At 45.5% G+C, this 24,658-nt stretch overlaps 1 protein-coding gene across 1 annotated transcript in view; it reads left to right on the forward strand.

The window, feature by feature from the left end:
- The window catches only part of LOC137304569 (mucin-5AC-like), a 188,995-nt gene that overhangs the window by 80,701 nt on the left and 83,636 nt on the right, over positions 1 to 24,658 (forward strand). Inside the window, exons 2-3 of the mRNA XM_067973216.1 lie at positions 4,666 to 4,726; positions 4,833 to 4,898. Of these exons, the coding sequence (XP_067829317.1) occupies positions 4,666 to 4,726; positions 4,833 to 4,898 (127 nt within the window). The remainder of the gene's footprint in view (positions 1 to 4,665; positions 4,727 to 4,832; positions 4,899 to 24,658) is intronic.

Raw genomic sequence — 24,658 nt, forward strand, 5'->3', positions numbered from 1 at the left:
GAACATAAAACCACTGCACATTGACCTGAAAATGACAGTGTAACTGCACCCTTAAAGTTTTAGAGCAAATGCCTGGCTCTGAAGCAGATATCAGGGAGCCTTCCATAAGTGAACTGGAACTCTATATCTGCTTGGTCCATTGTGTATAAATCACGGCTATTAACAGATGTCAATTGATTGTCCCATCAATTCAAACCCAAATATTATGTGGGTCTTATTGTAATATATCTTTGATTAATACATTTTTAACTTCCTTTGTCCTGGTGTAACTTTAAAGGGTTTTGATGGTATACCTCGGGCTCATCGAGGCCATATGGGTTGAGCTAAGAAGTAAAAAAGGGGCAGACACACTACTAGAAGTGTACTATAGACCCCCGAATAGCGAAAGGGAGATAGAAGGACAAATTTGTAGGCAAATTTCTGAGTGCAAAACTAAGAGGGCAATAAAAGTAGGGGACTTCAACTACCCCAACATCAACTGGGATTCAAATAGTGTGAGGGGCACAGAGGGCGCAAAATTCTTGTCCAGGAGAACTTTTTTAGCCAGTACGTGACAAGCCCAACAAGAGGGGATGCAATTCTAGATTTAGTCCTGGGAAATGAAGATGGGCAAGTGGGTGAAGTGACAGTGGGTGACCATATTGGGGATAGTGACCACAATTCAGTTAGTTTTAGCATTATTATGGAAAAGGATAGAGTTAAATCAGGAGTAAACGTTTTAAATTGGGGGAAGGCAAATTTTACAGACCTAAGACGTGATTTGGCAGAAGTGGACTGGACACAACTACTTGAGGAGAAATCAGTGGCAAGCCAGTGGGAGGCACTAAAAAGTGAAATTCTACGGGTACAATGCAGACACATCCCCTCAAAGAAAAAGGGTGGCACTGCCAAATTTAGAGCCCCCTGGTTGTCTCGAAGTATACGGGGCAAGATAAAGCAGAAAAAGAAAGCTTATGATTGTCATAGAAAACTAAATACTGCAGAAAGCCTAGAGGAGTATAGAAAGTACAGGGATGACATAAAAAAGGAAATAAGGAAAGCAAAGAGAGGGCATGAAAAAATATTAGCTACTAAGATTAAAGAAAACCCAAAGATGATTTATCAGTACATTAAGAACAAGAGGATAGCTAAGGAAAAGGTGGGACCTATCAGGGATGATAAGGGTAACTTGTGTGTCGAAGCAGAGGATGTGGGTAGGGTTTTAAATGAACATTTTGTCTCCGTATTCACAAAGGAAAGGGATGATCTGGACGTAGTAGTTAAAGAGAGAGGAAGTACTAGAGAGACTGGAATCCTTGAAAGTTGATAAGTCACCAGGGCCGGATGGATTGTTTCCTAGGCTATTGAAGGAAGCCAGGGAGGAAATAGCGGATGCTCTGAGGATCATTTTCCAATCCTCACTAGATACAGGGGAGGTACCGAAGGACTGGAAGACTGCAAACGTGGTACCATTGTTTAAAAAGGGTACGAGGGAAAGGCCGAACAATTATAGGCTGGTCAGTCTTACCTCGGTGGTGGGCAAACTATTAGAATCAAAACTGAGAAATAGGATAAACTGTCACTTGGAAAGGCATGGTTTAATCAGGGATAGTCCGCATGGATTTGTTGAGGGAAGGTCATGCCTTACAAATCTGATTGAATTCTTTGAGGAAGTGACAAGGAGGATTGATGAGGGTAGTGCAGTGGATGTTGTCTACATGGATTTTAGCAAAGCATTTGACAAGGTCCCACATGGCAGACTGGACAGAAAGGTAAAAGCCCATGGGATACAAGGAAATGTGGCGAATTGGATCCAAAATTGGCTCAGTAACAGGAAACAAAGGGTAAAAGTCGATGGATGTCTTTGCGAGTGGAAATCCATTTCCAATGGTGTGCCACAGGGCTCAGTGTTGGGTCCCTTGCTGTTTGTGGTATATATTAACGATTTGAACTTGAATGTAGGGGGCATGATTGGTAAATTTGCAGACGACACAAAAATTGGCCGTGTAGTTGATAGTGTAGACTCCAAGAAGATATCAATGGGTTGGTGGAGTGGGCGGAAAAGAGGCAAATGGAGCTCAACCCGGAGAAGTGTAGGTAATGCACTTAGGGAGGGCAAACAGTAAAAGGGAATACGCAGTAAACGGGAATATATTGAGAGGGTAAAGGAAGTGAGAGACCTTGAAGTGCATGTGCACAGTTCCCTGAAGGTGGCAGTACAGGTAGATAAGGTTGTGAAGAAGGCATACTGAATGCTCTCCGTTATTAGCCGAGATATAGAATACAAAAGCAGGGATGTAATGATGGAACTGTATAAAACGCTGGTAAGGCCACAGCTGGAGTATTGTGCGCAGTTCTGGTCACCATATTACATGAAGGACATAATGATGGCGGAGTCCAGCATGTGGGTGCAAAGACAAGGCTGAAGTATTTGCAACCATCTTCAGCCAGAAGTGTCGAGTGGACGATCCATCTCAGCCTCCTCCCGATATCTGCACAGAAGCCAGTCTTCAGCCAATTCGATTCACTCCACGTGATATCAAGAAACGGCTGAGTGCACTGGATACAGCAAAGGCTATGGGCCCCGACAACATCCCAGCTGTAGTGCTGAAGACTTGTGCTCCAGAACTAGCTGCGCCTCTAGCCAAGCTGTTCCAGTACAGCTACAACACTGGCATCTACCTAACAATGTGAAAAATTGCCCAGGTATGTCCTGTCCACAGAAAGCAGGACAAATCCAATCCAGTCAGTTACCGCCCCATCAGTCTACTCTCAATCATCAGCAAAGTGATGGAAGGTGTCATCAACAGTGCTATCAAGCGGCACTTACTCACCAATAGCCTGCTCACCGATGCTCAGTTTGGGTTCCGCCAGGACCACTCGGCTTCAGACCACTTTACAGACTTGGTCCAAACACGGACAAAAGAGCTGAATTCCAGAGGTGAGGTGAGAGTGACTGCCCTTGACATCAAGTCAGCATTTGACCGAGTGTGGTACCAAGGAGCCCTAGTAAAATTGAAGCCAATGAGAATTGGGGAAAACTCTCCAGTGGCTGGAGTCATACCCAGCACAAAGGAAGATGGTAGTGGTTGTTGGAGGCCAATCATCTCAGCTCCTGGGCATTGCTGCAGGAGTTCCTCAGGGAAGTGTCCTCGGCCCAACTATCTTCAGCTGCTTCATCAATGACCTTCCCTCCATCATAAGGTCAGATATGGGGATGTTCGCTGATGATTGCACAGTGTTCGCAACCCCTCAAAGAATGAAGCAGGCCGAGCCCGCATGCAGCAAGACCTGGCCAACATCCACGCAAGTAACATTCACGCCAGACAAGTGCCAGGCAATGACCATCTCCAACAAGAGAGAGTCTAACCACCTCCCCTTGGCAGTCAATGGCATTACCATCGCCGAATCCCCCACCATTGAGGGGCCTAGATAGAGTAGACAGGAAGTACCTGTTTCCCCTAGTGGAGAGTTCAAAACTAGAGGACATCGATTTAAGCTGATTGGCAGAAGGATTGGAGGAGACATGAGGAAAAACTTTTTTACCCAGAGGGTGGTGGGTGTATGGAGTTCGCTGCCTGAATTGGTGGTAGAGGCAGGGACCCTCAACTCTTTTAAAAAGTACCTGGACCTGCACCTAAAGTGCTGTAAGCTGCAGGGCTACGGACTGGGTGCTGGAAGGTGGGATTAGAATGGGCACCTGGTTGTTCTTCGAGCCGGCGTGGACACGATGGGCCGAATGGCCCCCTCTGTGATGTATCTTTTCTATGGTTCTATGGTTCATTTGCTCCAACTATATTTACCAATCTATTTTCTAAGTGTTCATTAATTTCATCCCATATTATGGATTCTAGCCCATATCAAAGATAAAAGTAGTTGGCCTATAATTTCTTGCTTACCCCTTTTTATATTCTTGAACAGGGGAGTGACATTTACAACCCTATCATTCTTTGGCATGGATGTTGTCTTCCAAAGTTCTTTGGAAAACCTTTGCCAAGCATTCAACATGATGGTACAATCTGTTAAAACGTATCACTGTCTCAAACATCTTTCTGTCTCTTGTGTTGATATCGCAGCATTGAAAATGACAGGTGCTCGATTTTGTATTCAAAGTGGTACATTCTGGTTAATTTTCAAGCTTTTATTTTCTTCAGTTGATAGACTTTTAAACCTGGTAATTGCTGTGAATGAACATATTTGTTTCAAATCCCTCTGCTTCTTTAGCAGAGAGTTTAACTCATTTAAAACAGCAGGTTAATCCCTCGGTTAAAATAGCAGAGAGAGGCATTTGATACAAGTGCAATCCTCAAGGTGGAGATGGGCCTCTTTAAACATCCAGTAAAAGGCGTTTGGTTTGATGCAAGGCACAAACGTTCATTTATTTTAATACCAAGTGGGATTAAACATTCATAACCCACTCTTCCATTGGAAGCATCAGTTAATTAGGTGGATGAAGAAAAATGAGGTTGAAGGGATATAGGAACAGGATAGGAAAATGTGATCATTTGATCGCGTGGAGGGTAAACGGACTGTTTGGGCCGAATGGCCTGTTTCCATGTTGTAACTTCTACATATTCTAAGTCAGCAGTCATTCTGAAGCCATCTGAGATGGGAACAGTTGAGAGACTCCATGTTAGGTCGCAGTGACATGTACGACTAACGAGGGTGCATGTTTTTTGTTTCTAGGTTCAGTTTCATGAGTATTAGCAGAGAAGAAGCAAGTGTGACGTTTTCTAGGTCCGAGGAGGTATGGTAAAGTCTAGGATTACTCTAAACCTACTCTTTTTACTACTGTGCATTTATCTGCTTACTGTTCAATAAATCTGACTTGTAATTTGTAGCTTAACCCATAGTCTGAGAGTACGTATTCTTCTGCAGTTCCAAAGATGAAGGAACCATGGCAACATGTGAAGTATCAGGTAAGTTAAATGCAGTGACAGGAGTTCTCATTATGACCCTTGGTTCTCTATAATTACCTAGGGAGCAAGGACTCGCCAATGGGAGTGCTGTGTGATACTGAAACTGAGGAAAATATATAGTGTTGCAACCCAAAAGTGCATCTAATAATTACTATTGACAGTACTTACCTTAGGACTCCCACAGATAAATATTGGACTGCCACAGGAAATAAACAGTTCAGCTTGCCATGGCCCCTTGTGTCAGTAAACAGATTGGACTGAGCTCTGAATTGTTGCATTACTCTAATTTGTTCGGTGTGACACTCTGCGTAAGAGCACAGGCTACAGAATTACTATCCTGCCATGGCAGGATGACATCAAACGTTGGCAATCTCAGTGAAAAATAGAGCACAGCCTTTACACTGGGTTACAAATAAAAGTGCACAATGATGCTGGCAATAATTAGTTATTTAGCTGCTATCCATATTTTTAGAGAAAGGATGAAACCTGATCTACTCCTTGCACTAAACACATTCATCCTCAGGTCATACATTTTCATTTCACTGCTCAGATACTCTTCAGCAGGTGAACCCAACCCATACTCCCTCCAGAATCGTGGGTTCTGCCAAAACACTTCAGAACGCTCAAAATGGAGACTGACAACAAAAAAATTGATGCAAAAAAACCCAGCAACGTAAAATGAATGTGACTGAGACAGGAAAATATTGGACATCCCCGAGCCTGGTGTGCGATACCTTTCAGTTCCTACACAGTTAAACTTTTTTTGACCCATCCCCTCACCCAGACTTCACTCCTGTACCTTCTCTGAATCTCTGCTACCCTCTCACTCTGCAGCAAGATGCGTTTCTGACAGTCTCAACCCACCACCTGTCCCAGTGACACTTCACCTCACAGTGTCAGTGAGAGGGTTACTGTGAATGTCAACTTTAAGACAATCATAAACCCCACAATTCTAATAAAAATATTGGTCTTTAAGGATGCGATGTGACCAATGTTAACTATTTTAAACGCAACATGAAATGAGCTACCTGTGGACGCCCTACAGTGGCCATTAATTCACTCCATGCCTTTACTAAAGGGGACTCTCACGCAAAGCATCATATATCAGACGGATTCAGTCTTTTTTTTATTCGTTCATGGGACGTGGGCGTCGCTGGCAAGCCCAGCATTTATTGCCCATCCCTAATTGCCCTTGAGAAGGTGGTGGTGAGCCGCCTTCTTGAACCGCTGCAGTCCGTGTGGTGAAGGTTCTCCCACAGTGCTGTTAGGAAGGGAGTTCCAGGATTTTGACCCAGCGACGATGAAGGAACGGCGATATATTTCCATGAGTACATGGGAGGGAATGTGGCCAAAAAAGAGCAAATTGTTTACTCTACATCCTGGCCTGTGTGACAGCTCACTCAGTGACTTCTGTCTAATAGATTATGGGGATGAACCACACTTTTGTGTCTGAAATTACACATCCACCCTAGACAATTCCCAACCAGCAAGAAGTACGCAGTCCGAGCAAACTCATTTATTATTCTAAGAGTGGAGTCAGTATGTCCTCATCATAGGGAAGCGCCTTGAATTGTACACTGAGCAGTATTTTTTAAAAATTCATTCTTGGGATGTGGGCGCTGCTGCCAAGACATTTCAGAATGCTCAAAATAGAGACCGACAACAAACAAAATTAGGCCAGCATTTGTTGCCCATCCCGAGTTGCCCTGAAAAGATGGTGGTGGGCCTTCTTGAAATAATGGTTTGGTATAGCAGTATCCAGCGAGCAAGCAGTGCTGATTACTATCAGTAACAACGATAACTTTGTACCACTTTAATGTTTTATTAACAGAGGCTCGAGGGGACGGATGGCCTACTCCTGTACCTATTTCTTATGTTCTTATGAGTTCCATGTCCCTTTAAACAGTAATCCAATACTAACAATTTCTCACACTGCTTTAAATTGGGTGATTTTTTTTATCTAATTGTGTCCCCTGCCCCTTTGATCAGGGTAATCTATTATTAAGAGACTCCTGTACCACTTAAAACATATCTACTAACCTAGTAATTTTTGGGTAGGAAATGACTATTGGTCCATTTAGCCAACCTGTCCAAAACTTCCATCAGGTTCCTTCATGTCACTATGAAAGTTATAGCCCTGTATCCCCTTCCCTGATAGGAATCCATCCGGTCTTTCTTTAAGCCTTGCCGTGGTTTTCTTGTCCACCACCCACCCCACCGCACCCCCAATGGGAATGTGTTCCACAAACTCTATCACTCTCTTATTAAAAATGTTACCTAAGTTTTCTATTTTCCGATCGTAGGGAGTAATGTTAACCCCCAAGAACAGGTTGGGGGCGGGTGGGAAGTTAAAATAATAGAATTTTGGAACACTCCCACTTCCGGGTTTAACGGAGGCACGTTTGGCTGCGTTCGAGTAACCTACTTGCCGGAGGCAGGTCGATAATTAGTACAGGCAGGTGGGTACTTATCATAGCAATTTACCTCATGTTAATGAGGTGATTTTAAATTGAATTTAACATGCATCAGAATTAATGGCCGCGGGAATCATGGCAGGTAAAAGGAGGCGGGAAGGGGCGGATTCATGTGGTAAGCGCCTTTATTGCACTGCTTGTGGGCCAGGAGGAGCAGGAGTGCTTTCCCCCCGCCCCGTCTCGCCAATCCGCCCACCCCCCCCCCCCCCGCCACGGTGTCCGATTTCCCACCCCCACCTCCACGATCGGCACCCCCAAAGACACCAATCTCTCCCCATCCAAACCCCAAAGTCACTGATCTCTCCCCATCCAAACACCAAAGTCACTGATCTCTCCCCATCCAAACACCAAAGTCACCGATCTCTCCCCATCCATCCCCAAAGACACCGATCTCTCCCCATCCAAACCCCAAAGTCACCGATCTCTCCCCATCCATCCCCAAAGACACCGATCTCTCCCCATCCAAACACCAAAGTCACTGATCTCTCCCCATCCAAACACCAAAGTCACTGATCTCTCCCCATCCAAACACCAAAGTCACTGATCTCTCCCCATCCAAACACCAAAGTCACCGATCTCTCCCCATCCAAACACCAAAGTCACTGATCTCTCCCCATCCAAACACCAAAGTCACCGATCTCTCCCCATCCATCCCCAAAGACACCGATCTCTCCCCATCCAAACAACAAAGACACCGATCTCTCCCCATCCAAACACCAAAGTCACCGATCTCTCCCCATCCAAACTCCAAAGACACCGATCTCTCCCCATCCAAACCCCAAAGACACCGATCTCTCCCCATCCAAACCCCAAAGACACCGATCTCTCCCCATCCAAACCCCAAAGTCACCGATCTCTCCCCATCCAAACCCCAAAGTCACCGATCTCTCCCCATCCAAACAACAAAGTCACTGATCTCTCCCCATCCAAACCCCAAAGACACCGATCTCTCCCCATCCAAATCCCAAAGACACCGACCTCTCCACGGCTGGCTGGCTGTCGGGTGCGAAACCTGTTGAAAAAATTTTAAAGACGTTCCACCTTCAAACTCGTCACAACGTGCGGGAAACCCTTACTTTCAGGTTTCCCTTCCGAAAGCTCCCCCCCTCCCGGCAAAATCCGGCTCACTTCCCAATCCTGAGTTAATATCCGCGCCATAGAATCTTAAATCTTTTTGCACAGAAGGAGACCATTTGGCCCATTGTGCTTGTGCTGGCTCTTTGAAAGAGCTATCCAACTAGTAACACTCCCCTGTTCTTTCCCCATAGCCCTGCAAATAGTATTTATCCAATTCCCTTTTGAAAGTTACTATTGAATCTGCTTCCACCACCCTTTCAGGCAGTGCATTCCAGATCATAATAACTCACTGCCGAAAAATTTCTCCTCATCTCACCTCTGGCTTTTTTGCCGATCAACTGTCGTTCCTCATAACTCAGCCCTCGAAGGTCAGGAATCAGCCTTGTAGCCTCCTTCAAATAATTCTGTATTACAGAGACCCAAACTGAACACAGTACCCCAGATACAGCCTCACAAGATCGGATACAAATTTCAACTGCACTTCCTTTTTTTATTTGTTCATAGGATGTGGGTGTCGCTGGCAAGGCCAGCATTTATTGCCCATCCCTAATTACCCTTGAGAAGGTGGTGGTGAGCCCCCTTCTTGAACCGCTGCAGTCCATGTGATGAAAGTTCTCCCCACAGTGCTGTTAGGAAGGGAGTTCCAGGATTTTGACCCAGCAACGATGAAGGAACGGAAATATATTTCCAAATCGGGATGGTGTGTGACTTGGAGGGGAACGTGCAGGTGGTGTTGTTCCCATGTGCCTGCTGCCCTTGTCCTTCTAGGTGGTAGAAGTCGCGGGTTTGGGAGGTGCTGTCGAAGAAGCCTTGGCGAGTTGCTGCAGTGCATCCTATGAATGGTACACACTGCAGCCATGGTGCGCCGGTGGTGAAGGGAGTAAATATTTAGGGTGGTGGATAGGGTGCCAATCTAGCGGGCTGCTTTATCCTGGAATGTGTTGAGCTTCTTGAGTGTTGTTGGAGCTGCACTCATCCAGGCAAGTAGAGAGTATTCCATCACACTCCTGACTTGTGCCTTGTAGATGGTGGAAAGGCTTTGGGGAGTCGGGGGGTGAGTCACTCGCTGCAGAATACCCAGCCTCTGACCTGCTCTTGTAGCCACAGTATTTATATGGCTGGTCCAGTTAAGTTTCTGGTCAATGATGACCCCCAGGATGTTGATGGTGGGGGATTCGGCGATGGTAATGCCGTTGAATGTCAAGGGGAGGTGGTTAGACTCTCCACTTATGAGTCATGCCCCTACTACACATCCAAATATTATATTTCACCACCACTGCCAAGCCAACAATTTTAATGACCTGTCCAACAAAACCCGCGGATCTCTTGCCTACTATGTTACCTCAAACACTTTGCTATTTAACATGCAATCCACATTCTTGCTTCTTTTTACTAATCTCCTTGCGTTATCTGTGTTGAATTTCACTTATTTCCTTTCTGCCCACTGACCTCTGTTCTGATCCTTTAGGTGATTGCACATTGGTTAACACCATTAGCCGTTACATCCAATCTGAACTTTTGACAATATTTCATCCTCTATGTCATTTATAAAAATTATAAACAACAATGGCCCAAACATGATCCTTTACTAACAGAGTCCTGTGCCCCTTTAAATAGAAGAACGTTATATTAACAGGGTATTCAGCCCCTTTAAACATGGTAATCTTTTATTAGTCAAATACCCTCCATGGCTATATCTGTCACCTCCTCCAGCCCTCCGAGATCACAGCGTTCGTCCAACTCTGTCCATCCCCCACTTCCTTTGCTCCACCATTGCTGGCCGTGCCTTCAGCTGCCTAGGCCCTACACTCTGGAAGTCCCTCCCTGAACCTCTCTGCCTCTCCACCTCTCACTCCTCCTTTAAGACCTTCAAACTCCTTCAAACCTACCATCTTTAACCAAGCTTTTGGTCACCTGTCACAATATTTCCTTATGTGGCTCGGTGTCAAATTCTGTCTAATAACACTCCTGTGAAGTGACTTGGGATGTTTTACTATGTTAACTGTGCTATATATATGCAAGTTGTTAGAATCATAGAATGGTTACAGCGCAGAAGGAGACCATTCGGCCCATCAAGCCCATGTTGTCTCTTTGTAAGAGCAATCCAGTTAGTCCCATTCTTCCGCTCTTTCCCTGTAGCCCTGCAAATGTTTTCCCTTCAAGTATTTATCCAATTCCTTTTTGAAAACCACGATTGAATCTGCTTCCATCGCCCTTTCAGGCAGCACATTCCAGATCATAATTACTCACTGCATAAAAAACTTTTTCCTCATGTCGCCTTTGGTTCATTTGCCAATCACCTTAAATCTGTGTCCTCTGGTTCTCGACCCTTCAGCCGGTAGGTTTGAAGGAGTTTGAAGGTCTTAAAGGAGGAGAGAGAGGGAGAGAGGCAGAGAGGTTTAGGGAGGGAATGCCAGAGCTCAGGGCCTAGGCAGCCGAAGGCATGGCCGGCAATGGTGGAGCGAAGGAAGTGGGGGCCGGACAGGAGACCAGAGTTGTTGTCAAATCCAGAGTCCCTTTAAAGAGCAACTTTTCATTATCAGAGTCCTGCACGTTTAAATAGGGTAATCTTTTATAAAAGAGTTCTGTGCCTCTTTACAAGGTAATCATTTGTTAACACAGTCCAGTGCCCCTTTATACGGGGTAATCTTTTATCAGCAGGATTTTCTGGCTTTTAAACTGTCTAATCTCTTATTAAATAGAGCCGTGTGTCCCTTTAAACACTAATGTTTTATTAACAGAATCTGGTTCCCCATTAAACAGGGCAATCTTTTAGTCACCAATAATCTTTTATAAACGCAGTCTGGTGCCATTTAAACAGTGTAATCATTTAGTAACAGTGTCAGTTGTTGCTTAATTACTAGTCTATAATACAGGATGAAATGATTAAACACTTGGAGAAACAAGCATTAATCAGAACTATTTGGCAAAATTTCTGAAAGGCAGGTCATGCTCGACCAACCTTATAGAATTCATTGAAGAATTAACAGAGGATAGTTACAGGAAATACAGTGCATGTGGTTTATATGGATCTTCAAAAAGCATTTGATAAGGTACCACATAAGGGATTGATAGCAAAAATAATGGCACAGGGTATTAAGTGAAATGTTAAACTTGTAAGACTTTATTTAGGCCACAGACTTTAAGAGCCAAATCATCTGCTTTTGCACAGTAATGTTCTATGATTCTATAATACTTGTACAGGACTTCAAAAACAAAATAACAGAGTGCAGTGCCCTTTAAAAGGTGTAATACTTTATCAACAGAATCTTGTGTTACTTTAAAGAGACAATTGTTTATTAACAGGCTGGTTCCCCTTTAACTAAGGTAATCATTTATTTACAGAATCTTGTGTCATTCTAACGTTTTATTAAGAGTGTTTCATGATATCAACGTTACTTTAACTGGGGCTCTTCTATCAATATATTTGTGTGTCCCTTTAAACAGGATGATTTTTTTAAAGTAACAAACGTAGATTAGGATTCAGATGAGGAGTCTGAACCAGAGTGCTTTAGACAATGACAGTTTGTTTAGAGATTCAAGTGAATATTCAAACCTTTGAGTTGGAGATGTTTCCATTTGTGTGAGTGCAGGGTGAGCTGTCTGCCGAGAATACACTATTGGTAGAGGATGTGGTTAGTTTGGTTGACTGGCCTCCTGGTGAATCCTTGAATGGGGAAGGAATTGGAGGTTCTGCCATTCTACTTCCTGTGTATGGAAAAAATGAGATACAGGGAGTACCAACCAGGTCTGTGGAGGAAGCCTCGCCGAGCAAGGGAAAAGTCACTTAGCTGAAGCCTAGAATCAGTTAGAATCCGAAGGTAGATCAGGAAAGTTAAGCTAATAGAGATAGCATGGCATAATTTTAGTATTTTTCTTGCTCTTGGGGAATTAGTTCAATCGAGATGAAAGCTGTCACTCTGTACATTCACTTACTGTCAGTGAAATAAAGCAGTTTAACACTTCATATCTGGCCTTGTCCCACGAAAGTGTTTCATGACATCCACCTCAGATCACAAACTGTTACATTGGGCTCGATATTAGGAGGGCGGCGGGTTCTCAGCGGGGGGTCGACTGGGCGCGTGGGTAACGTGCCCGGTGGAATCAATGTGCTCCGCACGCAATCGCAATTGGAGCCACTTACCTTTGCTTCCGGGTTTCCCACTGGTAAGCTGCACGGCAGGCAGACTGCGCATGCGCAGCAAAGTCTGTCAGCTGGAGGAGCCCTATTTAAAGGGGCAGTCCACCAATGCTCCTCCTGCAGCAAACAACCAATGCTGAACCATGGAGCAGGCCAGAGGGAAGGCTGCTCCAAGATTTTCGGACTCCTCACTCCAGCTGCTGCTGGATGGGGTGAGGAGGAGGAGGGAAATCTTTTTCCCATCTGATGGGAGGAAGTGCCCTCCCTCCACTACGAAGGAGGCCTGGCTGGAGGTGACCGAGGGGGTCACCAGCTGCGGCAATGTGCCACGAACCTAGGTCCAGTGCAGGAAGAGATTTAATGACCTAACCAGGTCAGGCAAAGTGAGTATACTTACGCATTCTCCCACACTCCGTCTTCCATGTCACTTTCACCACCACACAACCCCTTCTGCACTGGCACCACAACGCTCTCGCATCACTCCTCACATCCACTCAACTATCATCCTCACCTTGCCTGCACGTACTCACCGCCCCGTCCCCATTCGAACACTACCACGCAACCCAATCCTCATACAATATCGTGGCTATGTTGCACATGCACCCTCCCATGCTTCTCCCTCACACTCAACCCCACCCACACCAATGCATGCAGCGGCTCACCATGCAACCATCACTCAATCACGCCTCTGTGTTTTGCCTTGATAGGAGAAGAGATACCAGAATGCCCGGGAGAGGGCACGGACCGGAGGGGGCCCGCCACACCAGGTGGTCCTAACGGATGCGGAGCAGCAGGCATTGGAGATCAGCCGCACGTTGGAGTGCCTGTCCGTGGTGGATGCCGAGGCTGGGATTGCACAAGCGGCCGGTGACAGAAAGCTAACACTCAGCACTCATGATAGCGAATGATCTTAGCATCACTTGGCATCTGCAGCACCTCAACATCTGTCCACATGCCTAATATTGCTTTCTGTTCTCTTGCAGGGCCATCTGTGAGCGCCATGACCGTGGAGGGCGATTCCTCAGAAGACCTGCCGGCCTCTGAGGGTCCATCGTCACATCTGAGCCATGCATCCACCAGCGCAGATACATACACCTTGGTGGGTCCCCGTCCTCACTTAGTTGGGCTTGCACATGGTGAGTCACCACGCACATGTAAGCACGAGCAGACGCTGGTGGCAGGGACAGCCGTGGAGAGTCCGCGTCGATGGGAGCATTTTTCTCCAGGCTCTGCTCAGCTGGACCTAGATGCTGAACCCTGGGGGCCAGCCGTGAAAAGGAGAGGCATCGAGGGGCAGCAGCACATTGCCGAGGCACTAGAACAGGTGCCACGCGCACTCTGCACAATCGCGCAGAGGATGGAGGAGTCCAACCCCTGCATGAGGGGAATGGTGGCACAGGTACAGGAGGGTATCTCCGAGATAGTGTCACAGGGACGTGAAAGCATCTCTGAGATAGTGTCGCGGGTAGATGTGAGAATGTCTGCGATGGAGGAAAGGCTAGCCTCCCTCGAGCGTCAAGCATGGCTCAACAATGAGTCCATTCAGGCCCTGACAACGGCCGTTCGGATTCAGGGTGAGCAACATTCTGCTGCCTTGAACAGGCAGGCAGATACTTTACAAGTGGCCTTCCAAGGCCTCACACAAGCCCTCCAAACTGCCGTCTAGCAGGGTGGAAGGAGTGATGTGGGCCTGGGCCACGAGAGGGATGATGGTGAAAGAGGACATGGAAGTGGGGACGCCACTCAATGCGCTCCCACGTCTCACCCGTTGCCCCCCTCTCAACCAGTACCCGCAATGCTGCCCCCTCTCCAGGTGGCCGAGTCTGCCCCTGAACAGGTGCAGGTGGAGCAGTCTTTGGAGCGGCCCTCACGGGCACCAAAACCCAGAGGGCATCGGCCCAAAGCATCTCATCGGTCAGGGCATGGTCAAGAGCAACCTGCCACTACCTCTGCTGAAGCTACAGGGGTAGCACCACGTAGGGGTTCCCGGAAACGCAAGGCGAAGGTTTTGTGAGCACAAAGGGAATGAACAAGGGTGTCTGACGATTTGTCATGTTTTTTATTTATATTTGTTTTCTGCCACGTGCACAATAAATATTATTATTATCACCACTACTGCCACGTCTTGCCCATTCTTGACTGGCTTGTGGAATAGGTCCCTTTCATGGGGTTCACCATGAACACACACACTTGATGACACCCATTGTGTCACTGCAGAGTGGGTGTAGTATATTTGCAGGGCTCTTTTGTGCAGACGACTAAGAGACGTCGGCGATGTCCCCGGTGGCACCCTGGAAGGATGCGGAAGAGAAGTTGTTGAGGGCAGCGGTGACTTTGACAGCGACAGGTAAGAAGATGGTGCTCGGGCCAGCCGGGAGCAGCTTGGCATGAAGGAGGCTGCAGATGTCCACGACTACATGTCGAGTGACTCTGAGCCTCCATATGCACTGCTGCTCAGAGAGGTCCAGGAAGCTGAGCCTCGGTCTGTAGACCCTGTGGCGAGGGTTGTGCCCTCTGCAACACATCTCTCTCTGCGGTTGCCCTCCCTCCTGCTGTGCAGGTGGATGTGTCACAGCACTGTGTTGTGGAGCTCCAAGTGTCAGAAGTGGATGGCGTGGCCAGCGAGGCTGGTGATGCTGTTCGCCCTCCGAGGTCATGACTGCAGCTACGGCGGCCCCCATCCGGAAGTTTGAGGGGGTCCGCAAGGTAGATAAATGTGTCTAGACACCAGGATAAGTGTGCAAGTTTGTGAATTTTATTGTTAGGAGGAGGGTGGTGGAGGCCAAACTTTGTCCAAAGTGACAGAGTGGCCTCCTGCAATTAGTGAGGGTCTCCCCCACCCCCACCTGTCAAATGGACCTTTGCAGCTGCCACAGGCTGATGGCTGCAATATGTCCATTTCAACTGGGAGTGTTTCCCACAGTACGGGAAACAGTCTCAGTTCATTTCAAAATCCCATCTCCCCTAAAATATCAGGTCAATCAGGTCTGTAAACGACCTGAAGTACCTGTTAAAGTACTTTAAGTGACACCCCGCCGGCTTTAATTGCCGGCGGGAGTCCCACATGCGGGGGCTGCGCGCGCATGTCAGCGCGTCACTGGGGAACCAGACCCGTCCCAGGAATCCCAGATTTTCGCAGCCCCCCCGCCACGAAAGCACCCGATCGCGGGTGCGAAAATCGAGCCCATTATTGTAATAAATTGGTACTGAACAGTATGGGCATGCTTCTAACCATAAGACACTCAGATTTCCTACAGCAGTGTAAAATAGTAATCTTCTACTTACAGAGCCCATGTCCCTTTATCCAGATTTAATAACAGAGTTCAACGCTCCTTTAAATGGTCTAATCTTTTATTAAGGACAGGCAAAAAGGAAAAGGAGGTTGGGTGGCATTGTTAGTAAAGGATGAAATCAGAGCAACAGTCAGAAAGGATATTGGCTCAGAAAATCAAGATGTAGAATCAGTCTGGGTGGAGTTAAGGAGCACCAAGGGGCAGAAAACTTTGGTGGGAGTTGTCTATCGGCCTCCAAACAGTAGTGGTAATGTAGGGGATGGGATCAAACAGGAAATTAGAGATGCATGTAACAAGGGTGCTACAGTAATCATGGGTGACGTTAATCTACATATAGACTGGCCAAATCAAATCAGCAATAATACTGTGGAGGATGAATTCCTGGAGTGTGTACGAGATGGTTTTTTTAGACCAGTACGTTGAGGAGCCAACCAGGGAACAGGCTATCCTAGATTGGGTATTGTGCAATGAGAAGGGGTGAATTAATAATCTTGTTGTGCGGGGTCCTTCAGGGAAGAGTGACCATAACATGATAGAATTCTTCATTAAGATGGAAAGTGAAGTTGTCCAATCCGAAACTAGGGACCTAAATCTAAACAAAGGAAACTACAAAGGTATGAAGAGTGAGTTGGCTATGATAGATTGGGAAGCTTCATTAAAAGGCATGACGATGGATAGGCAATGGCTAACATTTAAGGAACAAATGCATGAATTGTAACAATTATACATTCCTTTCTGGCGCAAAAACACAAAAGGAAATGCGACCCAACAATGGCAAACAAAAGAAATTAAGGATAATATTAGATCCAAAGTTGCCAGAAAAAGTAGCAAGCGTGAGAACTGGGAGCAGATAAGAATTCAGCAAAAAAGGACCAAGGGATTGATTAAGAGGGGAAAAATAGAGTATGAGAGTAAACTTGCAAGGAACATAAAAGTGGACTGTAGAAGCTTCTACAAGTATGTAAAAAGAAAAAGATTAGTGAAGACAAATGTAGGTCCCTTACAGTCAGAAATGGGAGAATTTATAATGGGGAACAGGGAAATGGCAGAGCAATTAAACAAATACTTTGGTTCTGTCTTCACGGAAGAGGACACAAATAACTTCCCAGAAATGCTAGGGAACCAAGGGACTAGTGAGAAGGAGGAATTAAAGGAAATTAATATTATTAAAAAAATAGTGCTGGGGAAATTAATGAGACTGAAAGCTGATAAATCCCCAGGGCCTGATAATCTGCATCCCAGAGTACTAAAAGAGGTAGCCATGGAAATAGTGGATGCATTAGTTGTCATCTTTCAAAATTCTATAGATTATGGAACAGTTCCTGCAGATTGGAGGGTGGCAAATGTAACCCCACTATTTAAAAAAGGAGGGAGAGAGAAAACAGGCAACTACAGATTGGTTAGCCTAACATCAGTAGTAGGGAAAATGCAAGAGTCTATTATAAAGGATGTGATAACAGGACACTTAGAAAATATCAACGGGATTAGACAAAGTCAACATGGATTTATGAAAGGGAAATCATGTTTGACAAACTTACTGGAGTTTTTTGAGGATGTAACTGGTAGAATAGATAAGGGAGAACCAGTGGATGTGGTTTATTTGGATTTTCAGAAGGCCTTGGAAAAAGTCCCACATAAGAGGTTAGTGTGCAAAATTAAAGCACACGGGATTGGGGGTAATATACTGGCATGGATTGAAAATTGGTTAACTGACAGGAAACAGAGAGTAGGAATAAATGATTCTTTTTCGGGGTGGCAGGCAGTGACTAGTGGGGTACCGCAGGGATCAGTGCTTGGGCCCCAGCTATTCACAATATATATCAATGATTTGGATGAGGGAACCAAATGTAATATTTCCAAGTTTGCTGACGACACAAAACTAGGTGGGATCGTGAGTTGTGAGGAGGATGCAAAGAGGCTTCAAAGCGATTTAGACAAGTTGAGTGAGTGGGCGAATACATGGCAGATGCAGTATAATGTGGATAAATGTGATGTTATCCACTCCAGAAGGAAAAACAGAAAGGCAGAGTATTATTTAAATGGTGATAGATTGGGGAATGTTGATGTACAAAGGGACCTGGGTGTCCTTGTACACAAGTCACTGAAAGCAAACATGCAGGTGCAGCAAGCAGTTAGGAAGGCAAATGGTATGTTGGCCTTCATTGCAAGAGGATTTGAGTACAGGAGCAAGGATGTCTTACTGCAGTTATACAGGGCCTTAGTGAGACCATACCTGGAGTATTGTGTGCAGTTTTGGTCTCCTTACCTAAGAAAGGATATACTAGCCATAGAGGGAGTGCAGTGAAGGTTCACCAGACTGATTCATGGGATGGCAGAACTGTCATATGAGGGGAGATTGGGTCGACTCGGCCTGTATTCACTCGAGTTTAGAAGAATGAGAGGGGATCTCATTGAAACATATAAAATTCTGACAGGGCTGGACAGACTAGATGCAGGGAGGATGTTTCCCTGGCTGGGAGGTCCAGAACGAGGGGGTCACAGTCTCAGGATACGGGGTAGGACATTTCGGACTGAGATGAGGAGAAATTTCTTCACTCAGAGGGTGGTGAACCTGTGGAATTCTCTACCACAGAAGGCTGTGGAGGCCAAGTCACTGAATATATTTAAGAAGGAGTGAGATGGATTTCTAGACACAAAAGGCATCAAGGGGTATGGGGAGAGAGCAGGAATATGGTATTGATTTAGAGGATCAGCCATGATCATATTGAATGGCGGAGCAGGCTCGAAGGGCTGAATGGCCTGCTCCTGCTCCTATTTTCTATGTTTCTAAGAACATAGGACAGTACAAAATTGGAAGACTCCACAGTCCATCAGCCTTGTCCAAAAACTAATACTCCTTCATCACCTGCAAATATCGATGCAATTCTCCCTGAAATGTTCCCACACCCTCTGCTCCACACGCTCCCTGTACAGTCGATTCCATCCATTCACCGCCCTCTGTGTAAAGAGATGAATCTAAACTGCCTGTATCTCTTCCCTCTTGTTCTAGGGCTTGTGGCAATCTCAAACACATTATCAGGGTTCAATTTATCTATTCCTTTTAAAGATCTTGAATACTTCAATACTCTCTCCCCATGAGCTTTTGCTTCTCCATAGTCAACAATCACATATTTTTCAGACTTTCTTAAGTCAGGTCCCCTTTATACAGTAATCTTTTTATAAGAATCCTGCACTCGTAAAAGTGGAAAATAATTTTTCCTCATGTCTAAACTGACATCTTTCAACAATGTGGAGATGCCGGTGATGGACTGGGGTTGACAATTGTAAACAATTTTACAACACCAAGTTATAGTCCAGCAATTTTATTTTAAATTCACAAGCTTTCGGAGATTTCCTCCTTCCTCAGGCAAATGTTTCAAGAGCTCCTTGAAGCCTACGCATTTATACATACAGAACAATACATGGTGTTTACAGACTGCCCCTGCAACTGCCCGTTGCCAAGGCAATCACCGTGTTCTGCACCTCACTCTACCGCAAGCCCACGGACAACCTCACGATGCTCCACTTTTCCAGCTTCCACCCTAACCACGTCAAAGAGGCCATCCCCTATGGACAGGCCCTGCGAATACACAGGGTCTGCTCAGACGAGGAGGAACGCGATGGACACCTACAGACGCTGAAAGACGCCCTAGTAAGAACGGGATATGACGCTCGACTCATCGATCGACAGTTCCGACGGGCCACAGCAAAAAATCGCATAGACCTCCTCAGGAGACTAACACGGGACGCAACCAACAGAGTACCCTTTGTCGTCCAGTACTTCCCCGGAGCGGAGAAACTACGGCATGTTCTCCGCAGCCTTCAACATGTCATCAATGAGGACAAACACCTCGCTATGGCCATCCCCACACCTCCACTACTCGCCTTTAAACAGCCACCCAACCTCAAACAGACCATCGTTCGCAGCAAACTACCTAGCTTTCAAGAGAACAGCGTCCACGACGCCACACAACCCTACCACGGTAACCTCTGCAAGACATGCCAGATCATCGACACAGATACCACCATCACACGAGAGGACACCACCCACCAGGTGCATGGTTCATACTCCTGTGACTCGGCCAACGTTGTCTACCTCATACGTTGCAGGAAAGGATGCCCCAGAGCATGGTACATTGGCGAGACCATGCAGACGCTGCGACAACGGATGAACGGACACCGCGCAACAATCGCCAAACAGGAGGGTTCCCTCCCAGTCGGGGAACACTTCAGCAGTCATGGACATTCATCCACCGACCTTCGGGTAAGCGTACTCCAAGGCGGCCTTCGAGACACACGACAACGCAAAATCGTCGAGCAGAAATTGATAGCCAAGTTCCGCACCCATGAGGACGGCCTCAACCGGGATCTTGGGTTCATGTCACGCTACACGTTACCCCACCAGCGAACAAATGTTATCTGTTTTTAATATAATGGGTCATTTGCTGGCTCTCTCTGCCTTCCGGATGTTTCTGCCTCTCTCTGTTTTTTTTTTCTCTATTTTTTTTTCCCTGTTTGTTTTTTTGTTGAATGTGTATTCGGGGGTTCTGAAGGTGACACCTCTCTGTCTGAACACGGTGATTGCCTTGGCAACGGGCAGTTGCAGGGGCAGTCTGTAAACACCATGTATTGTTCTATATGTATAAATGCGTAGGCTTCAAGGAGCTCTTGAAACATTTGCCTGAGGAAGGAGGAAATCTCCGAAAGCTTGTGAATTTAAAATAAAATTGCTGGACTATAACTTGGTGTTGTAAAATTGTTTACAATCTTTCAACAAATAAGATCTAATATTCAATTTTGCTTTCAATTTATTTGACTTTCTTTCTAACAGAAAGTGATGGTGGAACTAGGTGAGCCTGTACCTTTGGTTAAGACAATGGTAAATAATAAAAACAGTCAGTGACATGCAACAAAATAAGGGTCTAATTCACTAAAGTATAAATCCCAAGAATTGACACAGCAAACTGCCATCACTGGATATCATCACAGCAAATGGTCAACAAAAATCTTCCCAAGAACAGTGTATCACTCTCCAGACAGTGTTGCATCATACTTGCATTGGAGGCAGTTCAGAGAAGGTTCACTAGGTTGATTCCAGGTATGGAAGGTTTGTCTTGTGAGGAAAGATTGAACATTGGAGTTTAGAAGAATGAGAGGAGATCGTATTGAAACATACAAGATTCTGAGGGGACTCGATAGGGTAGATGCTGAGATGATGTTACCCCTCATGGGGGAATCTAAAACTAGGGGGCATAGTCTCAGAATAAGGGGTCGCCCGTTTAAGACGGAAATGAGGAGGAATTTCTTCTCCCAGAGGGTCGTGAATCTTTGGAATTCTTCACCCCAAAAAGCTGTGGAGGCTGAGTCATTGAATACATTCAAGGCTGAGATAGGCAAATTTTTGATCAGCAAGGGAGTCAAAGGATATGGGGAAGGGGCGGGAAAGTGGAGTTGAGGTAAAAATCAGATCAGCCATGATCTCATTGAATGGCGAAGCAGGCTCGAGGGGCCAAATGGCCTACTCCTGCTCCTATCTCTTATGGTCTTATGGTTGTATGGTGTTACTCAGTGTGTTTCACTCTCCAGACTTCATTACCCAGTAGGTATCACTCTCTAGACTAAGTGTTACCCAACGTGTATCACTCCCTAGACTGAGTGTTACCCAACGTGTATCACTCTCTAGACTGAGTGTTACCCAACGTGTATCACTTTCTAGACTGAGTGTTACCCAACGTGTATCACTTTCTAGACTGAGTGTTACCCAACGTGTATCACTTTCTAGACTGAGTGTTACCCAACGTGTATCACTCTCTAGACTGAGTGTTACCCAACGTGTATCACTCTCTAGACTGAGTGTTACCCAACGTGTATCACTTTCTAGACTGAGTGTTACCCAACGTGTATCACTTTCTAGACTGAGTGTTACCCAACGTGTATCACTCTCTAGACTGAGTGTTACCCAATGTGTATCACTTTCTAGACTGAGTGTTATGCAGTGTGTATCACTCTCCAGGCTGTTACCCTGTGTGTATCACTCTCTAGACTGAGTGTTACGCAGTGTGTATCACTCTCCAGGCTGTTACCCTGTGTGTATCACTCTCTAGACTGAGTGTTACGCAGTGTGTATCACTCTCCAGGCTGTTACCCTGTGTGTATCACTCTCTAGACTGAGTGTTGCGCAGTGTGTATCACTCTCCAGGCTGTTACCCTGTGTGTATCACTCTCTAGACTGAGAGTTGCGTGGTGTGTATCACTCTCCAGGCTGTGTCACCCTGTGTGTATCACTCTCAAGACTGTGTTACCCAGTGTGTATAACTCTGTAGATGGAGCTCCACCCGTTGTTTATCATTTTCCAGACTTAGTTTCCCAATGTGTATCACACTCTAGACTGAGTGTTACTCAGTGTGTCATAGGAACACGTGAAATTTACAGGCAGTAAAAGCCCAGCTGGTCCATCAAACATGCCCCACATCACGATCGCCGAACCATCATGGCTAAACACTTCTTCCCTCCCCTGACCTCCCCCTCCCCCGCAGCCATGTAATGTCCTGGGAGAGGCAAAAATCAGGAAAAAAACCATGACAAATAATGGAAAAAACACTGTAAAATTCCTCTCCAACGCCCTCAGGCAATTGAAATCATTACAGGAGATCACTCGGACCAAGTGTTATCTATAAAGACTCTTACCTTCTATATGGTACGATCTCTGCCCCAGTCAGGAACCGGTCCAGCTCCCTCTTGAAAGCATGCGGAGAGTCGGCACCCACCACACCAGCCAGCAATGTATTCCAGGGGCTCACTACTCTCTGGGAAAAGAAGAATCGCCCAACATCCAGTCTATTCCTACTCTTCCATAGTTTAAACTCATGTCCCCTGGTCCTTCCCAGCCTGTTAAACTGGAATAATCTATCAATAGGGACACTATCCAGCCCTTTAATTATTTTATAGACCTCTATCAGGTCACCTCTAAGTCCAAGCTGCTCTAAAGTAAAGAGACCAAGATCCTTGAGCCTATCCAAGTAGCTGAGGTTCTTTAAGCTAGGAATCATTCTTATAGCGCTCCTCTGGGCCTTTTCCAAGGTCACTATATCACCCACCATGTGGGGGGGACCAAAACTGGGCACAGTGCTCTAGATGCGGTCTGACCTGCAACCCGTATAGTGTCAAAATGGTGTCTGTTGATTTATATTGAATAGTTCTATTAATACAACTAAATACCTCATTAGCTTTAGCTACAGTTTCTCTACATTGGTCATGAACCTATAGTGATCTACACACAATAATACCAAGATCTTTTTCTCTCTCAAAATCTTTCAGTATTATTCCCTGTAAATGATACATGTATTCTGTGTTGGCCCTACCAACATGTGTGACACTACACTTATCTAAATTAAACAACATTTGCCAATGTGTGGCCCACCCCCCCAGCACAGCTAAATCTTTTTGGATTTGATTGCGCTCCTCTACCATCTTAACCTTTGCACCGATTTTGGTGTCATCTGCAAACTTACTGATCATACACCCAACATCACTGCCCAGGTCATTAATAAAGACCATGAAGAGCAGCGGACCCAGGACCAATCCCTGGGGGACTCCACTAGTTACATGTCTCGAAGTTGAACCACATCCATTAACCACAACCTTTTGGCTGCGGGATTGGAGCCAATTCCTAATCCATTTTTTCAAATTTGTACTGATACCACAAGATTCTATCTTGTGAAGTAACTTAGCATGAGGTACCTTATCAAAGGTTTCTGAAAGTCCAGGTAGACAACGTCTACCAGATTACCCTCATCCACTACCCTAATGACTTCCTCAAAAAACTGTATCAAAATTGTTAAGCATAACCTATTTTTTCAGAAGCCATGTTGTGAATTTCTAATGGCCCCTTTCCATTCCCAGTGATCAAAAAGGGCATCACTTACCATCCCTTCGAGCATCTTCCCAACAATGGATGTCAGGCTGATAGGCCTGTAGTTCCCCGGCTCTTATTTGTCCCCTTTTTTGAAAATAGGAACTACATGAGCGAGCTTCCAGTCTAAGGGAACTATCCCTGACTCTATTGAATTATCAAAGATACAGACAAGGGGCTCACAGAGCTCCTATCCATCTCTTTAATCACCCTTGGATGTATATTATCCGGACCTGAGCCCTATCAATTTTGAGCTTTCCTAACCTATTCAAGATGACATTATTATCTATTTTAATATTAATAATACTAAGAACCCCTCATCTGGAACATAAGCATCGTCTGCATGAGTGTAGACTGATGCAAAATAGTTATTTAGCAACTCTGCCCTATATGATCCTTTATGGTCTCCGACTACTGACATAGCTGTAAAAGCTTTTGTTAATACTGCCACAATTACACACCATCTTCTTTTGCAGAGATCTCTTGGCTAATCTTATGGCTGTTTTTGTCTTTCTTAAATGCAAGCGATACTTTTCCCTGCAAGTTAAATGCCTTAAGTCTGTAGAATGCCTTCTGTTTCAATCAAATTTTCCTCTGTACATTCCTCATCAAACTTTATGGTTTTGTTTTATCATGTGCCCTTCTTTCAACCATTAGGTCATACATGGTTTAATTCTGTTTGAGAATGGTTTTGAATAGAGCCTATTTGTCCTCAGCACTTGATTGCGTATTTGGTAGAATTGCCGAGTCAACTTTTGCCAGATCTTCAGCCATTTTTGTAAAGTTAGCCCTCTTAAAACCTGGGACCAGTGGTAGATTGGCGGCAGCCTTGGATTGACCAATGAGATTAAAGCTAATGATAT

This window comes from Heptranchias perlo, chromosome 38 (genome assembly GCF_035084215.1).
Source record: "Heptranchias perlo isolate sHepPer1 chromosome 38, sHepPer1.hap1, whole genome shotgun sequence".
Taxonomy (NCBI): domain Eukaryota; kingdom Metazoa; phylum Chordata; class Chondrichthyes; order Hexanchiformes; family Hexanchidae; genus Heptranchias; species Heptranchias perlo.